At 37.8% G+C, this 14,095-nt stretch overlaps 1 protein-coding gene across 1 annotated transcript in view; it reads left to right on the top strand.

Annotated features, from left to right (window-relative positions):
* LOC131237767 (phosphoenolpyruvate carboxylase 4-like) overlaps positions 1–14,095 on the top strand; it is a 29,790-nt gene that overhangs the window by 12,951 nt on the left and 2,744 nt on the right. Inside the window, exons 5-17 of the mRNA XM_058235732.1 lie at positions 3,627–3,695; positions 3,776–3,854; positions 4,375–4,451; positions 4,880–4,975; positions 6,537–6,678; positions 6,871–7,005; positions 8,883–8,956; positions 9,095–9,415; positions 10,045–10,170; positions 10,262–10,363; positions 10,698–10,844; positions 12,890–12,988; positions 13,098–13,186. Of these exons, the coding sequence (XP_058091715.1) occupies positions 3,627–3,695; positions 3,776–3,854; positions 4,375–4,451; positions 4,880–4,975; positions 6,537–6,678; positions 6,871–7,005; positions 8,883–8,956; positions 9,095–9,415; positions 10,045–10,170; positions 10,262–10,363; positions 10,698–10,844; positions 12,890–12,988; positions 13,098–13,186 (1,556 nt within the window). The remainder of the gene's footprint in view (positions 1–3,626; positions 3,696–3,775; positions 3,855–4,374; positions 4,452–4,879; positions 4,976–6,536; positions 6,679–6,870; positions 7,006–8,882; positions 8,957–9,094; positions 9,416–10,044; positions 10,171–10,261; positions 10,364–10,697; positions 10,845–12,889; positions 12,989–13,097; positions 13,187–14,095) is intronic.

Genomic DNA, 14,095 nt, shown 5'->3' with positions numbered 1-14,095 from the left:
CCACTTCTTAGCGTCTTTGTCTTCAAGTGCTTCTTGAAAAGTAAACAGATCCCTCTCATTTGTAATGACAACAAACGTAACGTTTGAGTCATCCCTATATCTCAACAATGCCCTGTGATCCCTTAGTGGATTTCTCCTGATAGGTGGTGGCTTTACCTCTTCCTGTACCACTGTTTGCGGCTTAGCTTCTTCAAGTTTTTTAACTTTATATATTTCAACATCAATTGCCAATTTTTCCGTTTCCTTATGCTCATCCTCCTAAAAAAAGAACATTCATCAAACTTGACGTCTCGACTAAATATGATTTTTTGTAAAACCCGATCATACGATTTATATCCTTTCACTCCATCACCATAACTAACAAAAGTACACTTCTTAGTCCTTTGGTTTAGCTTATCTCTCTCAACTGACAGTACATGAGGGTAAACATCACAACCAAATATCCGCAACCTCGAGTAATCAACTTCCTATCCACTTCATACTTCCTTTGGAATTTTACAATCAATAGGTGTAGACGGAGATTGATTCATTAAATAGCAAGCCGTATTGACGGCCTCAGCTCATAGCTCCTTGCCCAACCCAGTATTACTCAACGTACTTTGGGCCCATTCCAAAAGAGTTGGATTCATAGATTTAGCCACACCATTCTACTCTGGCGTATGCCTCACTACGCTGTGCCTCACTACCCCCTAATTCTTACAATATTGATTAAACTCCAAGGAAGTAAATTCTCTTCTGTTATCTGTCCTCGGAATTTTTATCTTTTGCCCTATCTAGTTTTTAACTATCGCTTTCTATATCTTGAAAGTGGCAAACACATTAGACTTATGTTTCATAAAGTAAACTCAAACCTTTCTCGACAAATCATCAATGAATGTGACAAAAAATGATGACCCTCCTCTAGAAAAAAGCGGGTGATAGTCCCCACACATTGGATGCACATGATCCAACTAACCTTTACTAACATGTTTCCCAGTTTTAAAGCTTAACCTTGATTATTTCCCGTATATGTAATGCTCACATATATCTAAATCAAAACTTTTAAAATGAGAAATTAACTAGCAATCAAGAAGTACCTTCATACTGTGCTCACTCATGTGGCCTAAGTGCGCATGCCACAAACGTGCTAACGTGGACTCTGCTATAGATGTTGCATCTCCACCCAATATAGTATTCCTGATCAACGTATAAAAATTTTCATTCTTCTGTGCCTTCATATCAGGGAGTGACCCTTTTAAAACCTTCAGGACCCCTTTGTAACTAGCGAACTTGCACCCGAGTGCATCTAGAGCTCATAGAGAGATCATATTCTTTTTTAAATTTGGAATGTGCCTCACATCGGTCAGAGTATGCTCTACCCCATTAAACATTTTGATGTGAACCGAAACAATTTCAATCATCTTGCAGGCATGATCATTGCCCATAAGAACTAGGTCACCTCATACTCGCTATATATGATGAATCAACTCCGATAAGGACACATATGGCATAATGCCCTTATATCCAAAATCCACTCTTGATACAAGTAATTGGTTTTTGACATTGACAACATGTCACAACCACCCGATCCTTCACCTGATGCCGCTGAATTGGCCTACTTCGGCGAATTATCTGATTTCTCCTCCTTCTGGGTTTTGAGATTTTGATAGTCCTTCATATGTCTCATCCTCCCATAATTCCAACACTTCAACCTGCCTTTGCCGTTCGACTTGGATCTAGACCGCGACTTCCCCTTCTCTCGCTCAGACAGTCTTCCTCGAGCAAACAATGCATCCGTAGAACTACCTTCACCTCCACTATTCCTTTTCAACTAATTCAACTGAAGGGCTAAGATAACGATATCGACGTCCAAGGTATCCCTACCATAGCAATAGTATCAACTAGATACTTGTAGGACTCCAAGAGAGACGTCAACAAAATTAGGGCTTCGTCTTCTTCGTCGATCTTCACCTCCACGTTTGTCAACTTGCAAATTAATTTGTTGAAGACGTTAATGTGCTAAGAGAGATCTGACTCTTCCGCCATCCTCAGAATATAGAACTGTCTCTTCGGATATAGACGATTGGTGAGTGAGTTCCACCTAGAGACCCGTCATATTCCCTCTGCAACAACTTTCTCAGTTTCTTCTGTCAGTGGTTCCCTTTGTCATGTAGCTGCTCTCCAACTTCGCCCATAAGCTTGCGCTAGTCGTTTCATCAATGACATTATAAATGAGTTCATCAGCCAAGAACAATTGAATTGTGTTAATCGCCCTCTGATCAAGTTCATCCCAATCCTCTTCCTTCATAGATTTTGGACATTTCACTTTCTCAAGAAGTGCATGTTGCAACCCTTACTGAAGTAGGAGGACTTTCATCTTCAACCTCTATAGTTAAATTTTTTTTTTTCTTTTCCTGTGAACTGTGAACTTGTCTGTCTCGAACTTCACATTTGATCCCCTCGACGCCATGTTTCCATATTTAATCTGATAACCCAACGTACTCTCTAATACCACTTCTTGGGCGTTGAAACCCCTAAATGGGCGTAGAAGCAACCTCAGAATAAATTAAACACGCAATATAGAATGAAAAAGAATAAGCAAACATAGAGAACACAAAGATTTTGTGTGGAAAACCCTTGTGGAAAAAAAAAACGGCAAAACAACGACCAATCCACTATGAACAATGAATTACAAGAGATGGAGCAACTTACAGAATAGAAAACCTTACCTTTTCCCTTTCAAAACCCTAGAAATCATGTAGACTCTCCTCATTCTACCCTAATCAAGCTTAGAGACGTACTTATATATTCCCGTACAAGATTAGAAACAAAACCCGCACTTTCTAAAAAACTTACGCATTCCTTCGGTCGCACCTTCTGTCAACCGAGATATCAACAGAGTCTGTTGGACAACCAAAATAGACCTCGGTCGACCGGGAACATCACAACATGCTTTAGTCAACCCCACTAGACCTTTGGCCGACCCAACTACACTGCACCGGATTAAAGGCACTCAATCAACACCTTTCCTACCATAAAAGTCAGATAGGGACACCCATGTCAAGGTTAGACACTGACATGAGATGTCCGACATGGGGACCTTAGAAATTAGACACACAGCCATGTCCCCATAATTATGATACAAACATTTTATTATTATTTTGCTTAATGAAACTTGAAAATGCAAAATATAAAAAAACACATCTAGATAAACATAAAAACAGTAATAGAATGCAATATAGAAATGTTAATCTGATAGTTTCTCCCTGTAAACATGTTGATGAGTATTTGGCACATGTCTAAAACTGATACATGTCTGACACGGAAATATTTTTAAAAAAATGAATGTCCTTGTGACATAGTTTCTTGCATGTTAATCCCAATCTCATAATTCAGTTCCTAAGCAAGCTACCTCTGTTGTTTCAGGTGACCCACTACATAAGCCTGTCCTAAAATATACATTTCATCATATTTGGTTGCGTTGCAGCAAAATTATTTCCATTTTTTATTCTTTAATAACGCTATGATGCATCTAAGTTCTAGACTCTTACCTTTGAATTTCTGCTTAACTTCCCAAGATGTTTTCCATGTTTTCTTTTTCATGCTAATTAATTCTTTCTATGGTCAATTTAACCTTTTACTTTCAGCATCTTCTGGAGCATAATGATCGGCCTGATCTTAGCCATGAAGATAGAGAGATGCTGATTGATGATCTGGTACTTTCCATCAAATGAAGATCTCATAAACCATGTTTTATCATCTTGTGGGCTTGCAAATTCCAGTTTGGTTTGTGTAGGTCAGAGAGATAACTTCAATATGGCAGACTGATGAGTTGAGGCGTCACAAGCCTACTCCAGTCGATGAAGCAAGGGCAGGTGAAGTGTTTGGTGCTATATTAGAAATTTTTTCTTTAGTTTGTGCCCATTTGGGATGCCCACCAAATATGGACAGGAGCATGTATCCACCCTTCCAAAAGAGAATGGGATGATAACAGGTCTAACAAGTAATGTAGGGGCATTTTCATACCAGGCTCGAGTGGGGTGGCTTGTGGGATGCAGGAGCACACTTGGGGTGGACAGCCCGTGTGAGGCGGATCCCACCCGTGTGAGGCAGGTGGCTCGTGTGAAGCGGAATCCATGTGAAGTGGGGCCCACGAGGGGTTCAGCCGAGGTCCTAACCCATGGGAATTGGGGCCTGGGCTATGAGATAAAGGGATTGATTCGTCATGCTCTATTAATATGAGCTTTTAGAACAAGTGGTTAATGTCCTGCATCAAAGTGATATTAGAGTGGGAGGTCTCATGTTCAAGACTCCTCATGTGCAAGGGGCATTTCTTCTCATCTTCATTGTGGGGTGCAAACAAATTCATAACAATGAATGGGTTCTGTTTGCCAGGTTTGCATATTGTGGAGCAGTCCCTTTGGAAAGCTGTGCCTCATTACTTGCGTCGTCTCAACACTGCTCTGAAAAAGGTTGTCTACAATGCATTATTGGATGTATATACTTCATATAAACCTCAATGGGCAGAAAGTTTCTATCTACCTTGCTCACATGTTACCACTTGTCACATGTATGACATCTAAGCCATACAAAAAGGCCCTATTTGTCAAGATCGTCTGGCACAAAAATAAGGCTGATTAATTAATCCAGTAGGCCATATATGTGCAGTGCTTTCATACTGCGTAACCCACCTGACGGGTCGACCAGTCTGATTTTATGCTAGGTAATCTTCATGGTGGGGCCTACATTTTGTATGGCTCAAATGTCATAGACATATGACATGTTGGCACATGTGCTCAAGGTGGATGGTAACTTCTTGTTCATTGAGGTGTATATGAATGTTTACCTATACTTCATATCACAGGGGTCTTATTCTTGTAAGATTCTATCGGCCTTTCAGCACACTGGACGACCACTTCCATTGTCTACCACACCAATAAAATTTGGCTCATGGATGGGAGGTGATAGAGATGGAAATCCTAATGTAACAGCAAAAGTAAGAATACCATCATTAATTTCTTGCATTTAAATTTATTTATTTTATTAAAAAAATTAAGATGATAAATACTCTTTCATTTCATTACTACAAAAACCATCCAATTCCATGTAATGCACAAGGGGTCATTTGGATGCTTTTAAAGTTTTAAGTTTTAAATATTTTATATCTGAAAAGAGTTTCAGGTGTAAACTGTTTTTGCATGATTCATTTTGGCTTTTAAGTGGTAAAGTGTTTACAAGCAAACAGATTATGTGTTTGGGTAACTTGTGAAGTGTTTGCAATGTATAATAGGTATTCACGCCACATGGAGCTTTGGGATAGTAAATCCCACTAAAATCTGCAAATCACCTAAAATTTGCAATTTTTTTGGTGCCCTAGGAGAGCATTGTAGTACACACACACACAAGACAAATTGGATGTCTTGCACCCATCACAGTAGGCCCCACACACAATGTGGAAGGTTTTTAATGGTGGGCATGCCATCCTAAATGTTCCCTTTTGTGTGGCCTGTGTGATGATCCATCAGTCTATTTTTCCGGGGCTGTAGGAAAGCATCAAGGGACACTCATGATCAGCATATTGGATGTACTATACACATCATGGTGGGTCCCACATACCATGAGTGTGATCTTTGTGTTCTACTTGTAAATGTCTTTTTATATGTGAAGGCTTTACCTGAGTTTACCTGCAAAGTGATTACAACTGCCTATAAACACTTAACAGGTAAAGTTTTCCATCCAAACACCTGCTTGATAAGTGTTTAGTTCTAACCCTTTACAACTAAGGATTTTACAAGCATCCAAATGACCCCTAAATTGCAGCATGCATCCCTCACTGCTACAACATTTATCATTTTTATTTATTTTGTTAAAATGATGAAAGAATCCCATTATTACTATGCATTCCTTAATGCTGCATTTGGATGATCAAACGAATGGAACTGCAATAATTCAATTCACTGGAGTTGAAATTGCCCACTCCATTCATAATGTAGAACTTGCCCCAAAATAGCAATTCTGTTCATTTAAAGTTGGGCTTGAAACACATTGAACTGCAATTAGGGGTTGGTCATCACTATGAACAAAAAATTGTCCTGCCACCTTCTTCGGTCATTCCCTATTTTAATTGAATTATTTCGATCGTCCATCCAAGAATCCAAATACACTGTAAGGTTTTGAGTGAGATTCATTCGATGTTTATACTTTGATCCTAATGGTTGTAGCATGGATACTTAATGTTTTTATGACTCATCATTCCTCATTCCCATCTTCTTATATTGTTGTATATTGTCTGCATAGTGCTATATGTCTTTAACCCAAACCAATTCATGATAAATCTACAAACTGCAATTGACTCCTATTATGCTACTCGATTGGGGAATGTTGCACATGCATTCCATTTTGTTCTCTCAAATATTTTGTTCAGAAAGAAGATACTATGATAATGCTTAAATGGAGAATAGGGCGATTTGACTTCACTCATACTAAACTTAGAAACTTGAGATTGATGTCTACTTGCATTTTAGGTTCATTGCCTCATTACATGTATATTTTCATAGGTCACAAAGGATGTTTCTCTTTTATCACGGTGGATGGCAATTGATCTTTATATTCGAGAAGTCGACAACCTCAGATTCGAATTTTCCATGAATAGGTGCAGTGATAGGCTGGCAAAACTTGCACATGAAATTCTACTTAAAGGTTTGGCATGTCCAACTTTCTTTGAAGTTCCAACAGAAGTTTTTCCATAACAGAACTGCTTTTTATTGCTTGTTGTTGAGATCATTCATTTGATTGTTTTGCTTGCATTGTTTATAAGAAGTTTAAGACCTCTATCATTTATCTTGTGGAGTATGGCCATCAAATTTAAAGATTATGCATATTCCTCTCTAGAAAATGAATCTCTGGATCGGAATCAGGAGAATTGGAACCAACCAACAAATAGAAATCACTCAAAGCCTTACAACCAACAATCTTCAGCCTTGCCAACACAACTTCCTGCCGGTGCATATTTTCCAGATTGCACAGGTATGTTTCCTTTTATAAACAATAGGTTGTTGATGTTTTCAAATTTATATGTTGAAGTTCCATTTAGACAACAAAAACAACAGAATATTTTCTTTCTTTTATATTTATCTTGCTTGGACAACATCTCTGGTTGACTAATGACAGTGCTCAATTTCAGCGGGTCCGTAGTCATCTAGGTTCTCATGTTGTAACCCCCTATTTAGCATGGGTTAAATGGATCTAGCTAACAGGGTGGAGCAAGATTCATTCATAGAGGGTCTTGAGATAATCTTGAAAGGAAAGATCCAAATTGCAAAGGAGATTTGCTTGGAGACCTTGCCATTCAGCTCACATAAACACCCTTTAGAATCCTCAGAGCTCAATTTCCAGGCTCCCAAAACCCAACATAGAACATAAAATAGAAGAAAAAGAAAAAAAAGGTTTGTATTTTTTCAACCCAAAACACAATGTAACCCCCAATGCTCAATGACTCTCTCCCAAAACCAAAATGAATTTAATAATTACATCACCTCCTTGTCGCTTGTAATTGTAAGCTTGCCTTCGATAAAAAATAAATCACCCATATATAGTGTAGTCATATGTGATCACATAAATGCTTATGCGATCACATATGCCATTTTGGGAGTATATACCACATATGCCATAGTCACATATGCGGTTATATGACCATTGGGCATTATGCCATGGCATATGCAATTATGGGATGGCATATGCAATGGCTTATGTAATTATGCGATTGCATATGCAATTATGCCACATCACTTGTGCCATTAAAAAAATGTAATTTTTTTTGGGGGTTGTGCGATGGAATATGCGATTATGCGATCGCATACGTGCACGACCCCCTTGCGTCGCATACCATTACTTATGCTATTTGACAACAATGCCCATATACAGCACTTGCAATGGAACATATTTTAACTGCCGTCAAATAAAAAGATACCAACTGTGAATGTTCTCTGCTATCTATTGGATAACAGCTTCAGTTTATGATGCAAGGCTGACATTGTTTTCCGCTTAGCACAACTGCAATAATTATATTGGGATTTGAGTTTTTCTAGCTATGTTTGCTCCACCACCTGATGATACAAACTCTGCTCATCTAGAAGGTCCAACCACATATGGGCCACATGGAAAAAAAAAAACTCGCTGATTGGGAATCCTCACCATTCGTATGAAGGTGAGTTAGAAATTCTTTTCTGGGCAGTCACTTCTCACATTTTTTGTGGAAATTGCAATTTTTTATGAGTGGGATTTTTGCATTGTGGCCAATCTATGTGTGTCCTTCATGATGAATGGTTCAATTATCATGTTTTAGGGTGGAAAGGGTGACCCTCAATATCTAAGGGGATTTTACTGCTAAGTTCAGAGTTATTTCCAACTCATGGTTTTTATAGTAGTTCTTTCCCTTTAACTGTTTTAAAAATTTATTTGTATGGCAAGTCCTATCCATTTTACCTTTAAAAAAAAAAAAAAAAAAAAACTTTATGATGATGGGGAAAGATTTGATCAATATTTACTGTTATTCCTCAAGAAACATGTGGTGCCCTTTTACAAAGAATAGGAATTTATATTACTTGATATTCACTGCTGGCCTCATTTCTTTATTCCTTTGACCAAAACTTAGGGATGGAAATTTTCAATTCACATGAAACCATCCAAGGAGTTGTCACTAGTTTTGAATTATGAATATTCTTATCTGTCCACTAACATTTCATATCCGTGGCTATATACTTGAAGCCTTGATAGAGTGGAATAAGGCTTAGATGATGATGATGATGATGGCTATCTACTTGAAGATGAAATTTAACTATTGAAGCAATAGCCTGTCAGGAAGGTGAAGGATAATAATTTGTTAGTGCATGTCTCTTTTGCAGACTACAAGGATGGAGAATCTCAATATTCCATGCTTGAATTTCCTGGCACTGATTACACGACACATGCTCACCAGGTTAAAAAAAAAAGGCCGGAATTTTTAAGATTATTTTATTTTACTTTATCTTCCTTCAGTTACACAAGTCAAGGCCACCTTTCTTATGTTCTGTTAACTTGATCATGGTCTTTACATTACGTAATTTTCTGACTGAAGGATGTTGAAGGTTCTTTGAGTTCAGTTTCTTCATCACAAGATTCCACTCAAAAATTCTGCAAAAGATTTGGAAATGGAAATCTAGCTACGGGCAGCAAATCCTTTAAGGTTCCTACCAAATCTCAGTTTACCGCAACAGGATCTCCATCAGTGCCAGCACCTGCTCGGTGTAATTCTTTTAGCTCCAGTCAACTCCTTGCTCAAAGGAAAAAATTCGCAGAATCTCAAATAGGAAGAACGAGCTTCCAGAAGCTTCTAGAGCCAACTCAACATCCCGGAATTGCTTCTTATAGAGTTGTTCTTGGGGACGTAAAAGAAAAGGTAAGATCCATTTTTCGTTATATTGTTTTTCATAAGTATCAAAGACATTCATTAATCTGGCAGTAAGATTTCAAATCACTTAGTTTTGGAGAAGGAACCACTTCTCTACTAATTAGTCATTCATCATTAATTTTCATTTAATTTCCAAATATGTGCCATGTGAAATTCTGAGAAGTGGTGATGGCCACCAGCAAGAGCAGGATTTCCATTCTTAGTTTGCCCACATTTGAAAAAGAGGCAACTGAGCAAGATCCAGGATGTTCATCTAGTGGTCTCCACCACTCAATCATCAAGTGGGCTACATGTACGAGAAAAAGGACAGCTATAAAATTTCACCAACAGTCCACATTCAATGTACACATGTGATCCACTTGACAGCCAGATTGTCCTGACTTTTGGTCCATGGCATATGCAGTGGGGCTCTCTTAATGAACGGTTCAACTTCTTACACATGTTACATTGCATGCATGGGAAGTTGGACCTTGAGTACTACTATCACGTGAACCCTTGGCGAACGCTTTTGATCATCTAGGTTATGCACTATTTATGATGCAATACTACACAAATTTTTTATAACATAAAATGATACAATGCAATACTCAACATATGTTTGTGATTGATGGTTTTAGCTCTTGAAGACACGGAAGCGACTGGAACTTCTCCTTGAGAATCTTCCATGCGATTATGATCCTTCAGAGTACTATGAAACACCAGATCAACTGGCAGAACCGCTACTCCTTTGCTATGAATCTCTGGTATCATTGTCTTCATGTTCTAGCATTTCAAAATATGTTGCTTATAAAGTTCTCTATTTCTAAATTGATGCATGGCCCCTGATGTTTGCAGCAATCATGTGGATCCGGCATTCTTGCTGACGGACGGCTTGCGGATCTGATCCGAAGGGTTGCCACCTTCGGAATGATATTAATGAAGCTTGATTTGCGTCAGGTGTGTGCAAGTTGCATTCTGAGCTGCAACTTTTTTTCATGTGTTTGGATGCACTATTGAATTGAATAGCAGTTATCAGTCTATTAGAATGGAAATAACAAAACGGTAGTTTTCTTATAATTCATATTGAGGTTCCAGCTACAAATTGCAATTAGGTTACTCTCTATTGGAACTGAAGATAACACAACTACAATCAATGACTACTTCCCATTGGCGAATGCTCAGAAACATCATATAATTTTTGTCATTTCCTCAACATTCACAATTCGATTCACTTTTGCATCCAAATGCACCTAAGGTCATTGGCATAGTCTAAATTTCTTCTTTTTGCCAGGAATCTGGCAGGCATGCTGAAGCACTGGATTCAGTCACTAAATACTTAGACATGGGTGTATTTAGCGAATGGGATGAAGAAAGAAAACTGGAATTTCTTACTAGAGAGCTCAAAAACAAGAGGCCACTAGTTCCTCAATCCATAGAGGTGAGTTGATTTTCTTGACAGGGCCTTGATTTTGAGGTTTATATTTGTTCTAAGGATCAGATAAAGCCCTTTTTTCCCCTTCTACAGAAGTATGCCAAGCCCAAGGTGTGCGTATAGTGCTGCTAGTTTAAAAGCCAGATCACATGCTAATGTGGCACAGATGTGCAAGATCCAATTGGTCCATTAGGTGGGCCACACTCTTGATATTCTAGCTTAATTTTTGCAATAGGGCATCAGTGTGGCATGCATGATATGATGCTCAGATGTTGCACGTGTGTCATTGTGGCATATGCACTGGCCTGTAGATGTGTAGGGCGATACACGTGTGGCTTAGCAAACCTCTTCTGAAGATGCTCTGTATGAGTTAACATAGATGGTGCCTTGTTTGAATTTTTAACTAATGTTTAATCATATAGGATGGAATCGTTTGGTATTCATTCTTGTGCAATTGTAATAGTAATTCCCGGTTGTGTAAAACATATATTAAATTGATGGGACCTTCCTTAAGAAGTCATGACACCACTTTTCATAGATATCTTAAACTGGTTGCAAGATTACACTTCAAATCTTTCATAGAACTCTCAGATTGAAGATTGAAGAACTATAGAATTAGAGAAGTAAATATAGCCCCGTTATCGAATCTTCAACAACTTGACTCAAGGGACCGGAGTCGAGTTGGACCATAAGCTTGGCTCGGCTCCCGATTCAATTTAGACTCCACAAGACCCAGAATCATTTCAGAAATCAACTTTTCCCATGTTTGAAAAAAAGAAAAGAAAAGAAGAGTAGTCATGGAAATTGATTTCTTGCAAATAAAAAAATAAATAAATTCATTTGAAAATGTTAATTTCCATGGTTATGAGAGAGCTCTCATTGTTTGACTATTGACCTTTTAAAATTTCCATGTTAAAAAGCAACACTCATGAACCAGACAATGGAATTACTGATGGATTCTGCAATTTTCCAGTCCTGAGGATTTAATAGGGTTTTTCCATGCCCACATTTTGGTTTCTCTCTATCCGGACAGGTTAAGAGAGAAAAGAAAATAACATACAGATTATCTCACAAATTAAATTTCAAATTGGTTTGCGCTAATATATGCAATGGATGCAGTTGCATCATCTGCCCAAAGGTGAAGTAGGGACTCTATCATCCTGGGTACTCGGACACATGTACCACATGTGCCAATGTGGGCCACATGTGTGGCACAGTCTGCTCATCAGGTGGGTCCCACCACGTACATGCCCTGGCCCATAAATCTCTTGGTCCACTTATCAGGTGGGCTACGAGCATATGAAAAAAATGGATGGTGACAAAATCTGATCAACTGTCCATGCTTTTTTTTTCCCCCTGTTTGAGGCATACAAAGAATTTTATTGAGGAAAATCAGAGAATAGGGAAGCTATTCTCATGCAAAAGAGCAGGACAGTTGAACTCTCTTCTTCCAAATTGCCTCACCAACATGTGCAAATGAAATGTTTGGCAATAGACCATCTGTTCACATTTAATGTCCTTGTCCTCTAAGCGCTGATCAAAGAACATATTTTATGCTAGAGCATATAAAATCAATTTATTTTAAGTAGAGTGATAGAAGATATCTTGTAAAATTATTGATTCACTAACAATGTAAAATTTGAGTAAAAAATCACTACAATGAGAACGAATTGGCTCAAAAAGCTATATGAACATTGATGTTAATAAAACATAATGTTACATATCACAAAGATAATTATATATTCCATGTTAGAATTAGTACCTCTTTTTAATGCAGGGGCATTTTCACACCAGGCTTGAGTGGGGTCGCTTGTGGGTTGCAGGGGCACACTCGGCATGGGCGGCCCGTGTGAGGCGGGTGGCTCATGTGAAGTGGAACCCATGTGAAGTGGGGACCACAAAGGGGTTCGGCTGAGGTCCTAACCCATGCGATGTGGGGCCATGCTCTATTAGTTTGAGCTATTAGAGCAAGTGGTTAATTGTCCAGCATCACTTTGTCATGCACATTTTGCCAAAACTGATCTTTTCTCTTTCATCCGGATCTTTTTCAGGTAGCTCCTGATGTGAAGGAGGTCCTGGATTCCTTCCGTGTCGCTGCTGAACTAGGGAGCGATGCGCTTGGGGCATATGTCATTTCCATGGCCTCAAATGTATGTTTTGAGCACTGGTTTTATGGTTTCTTGGACATGGATTATGTACAATTTATTCCAAGTCTAATGGCATTAATGGTAATGATGGATCCCACATGGTGACTGACAGGCAAGCGATGTTCTTGCTGTGGAGTTGTTCCAGAAAGATGCCCGGCTTTCTGTTAGTGGGGAGCTCGGGAGACCGTGTCCTGGTGGAACGTAAGATTATATACACATATACACACATTCCATTGTACGATTTAAGTAAAATCTTAAACAAAATGATTTGAATCCCTTTTTGGATAAATCCTATGATTCTATGATTTGAATCCTATGATCTACGATTCAAATTAAATTATATTTGTTCTCTTTAGCTTCCATTTCATGTTTTTAAATTTGTGGGGGCTTTAAGAATCTTTTAAAACAAGTCAAAAATTATTATTTTTAATTCTTTATAAGAGATACAATGATGGATCTTATCTCTAATCTTAAATTGTGTAACTTTTCTTTTTATGATTTCTTACCTCTTAACTAGTCGAAACACCAAATTTATCTATGGTTTATCTGGAAACTTTTATGGACAATTTGATTATATTTACCTACATTTATTGTAGCAATGGTGTTTAGGATTTGACTTCAAGTTAAAGACGCATACTTATTTTATTTATTTTGTCCACATAACTTTAATTCAAATTCTGTTTTTTTAGAGTTCCATTATGTGACTATAAACTCAAAAGCTTTATTTGATTCTTTATATAATAATGAAAAATTATAAAAGATTTTTTTTTTTTTTTGTTTGTTTCCGAAGGCCTTGTTAGGGGCTTGCACTTTAAGATTTTGACTTTAAAAAATGACAACATTTAAGCTTTCAGGAGAACATTATTTTGAGGTGCACATGTTATTGGTTCTCAATTGATAATATCATGATATGTTACTTTCTTGGTGCATATTGATGGAAAATGAATAATTGATGTGTTTTCTTAGTTTTTTTTTTTTTCCTGATTTATTTATAATTTATTCAAAATTTTCTAATTTTTAAGAAAATGGAAAGAAAAGAATGTTACAATTTACTATACAATTTGATTCCGGACCTACTACGATTTGCAAGACGATAATGATTATGATAAC

Source organism: Magnolia sinica, chromosome 2, assembly GCF_029962835.1.
Source record: "Magnolia sinica isolate HGM2019 chromosome 2, MsV1, whole genome shotgun sequence".
Classification (NCBI taxonomy): domain Eukaryota; kingdom Viridiplantae; phylum Streptophyta; class Magnoliopsida; order Magnoliales; family Magnoliaceae; genus Magnolia; species Magnolia sinica.
Note: the sequence above shows the minus strand (reverse complement) of the source record. Positions and strands in the feature narration are given on the sequence as shown.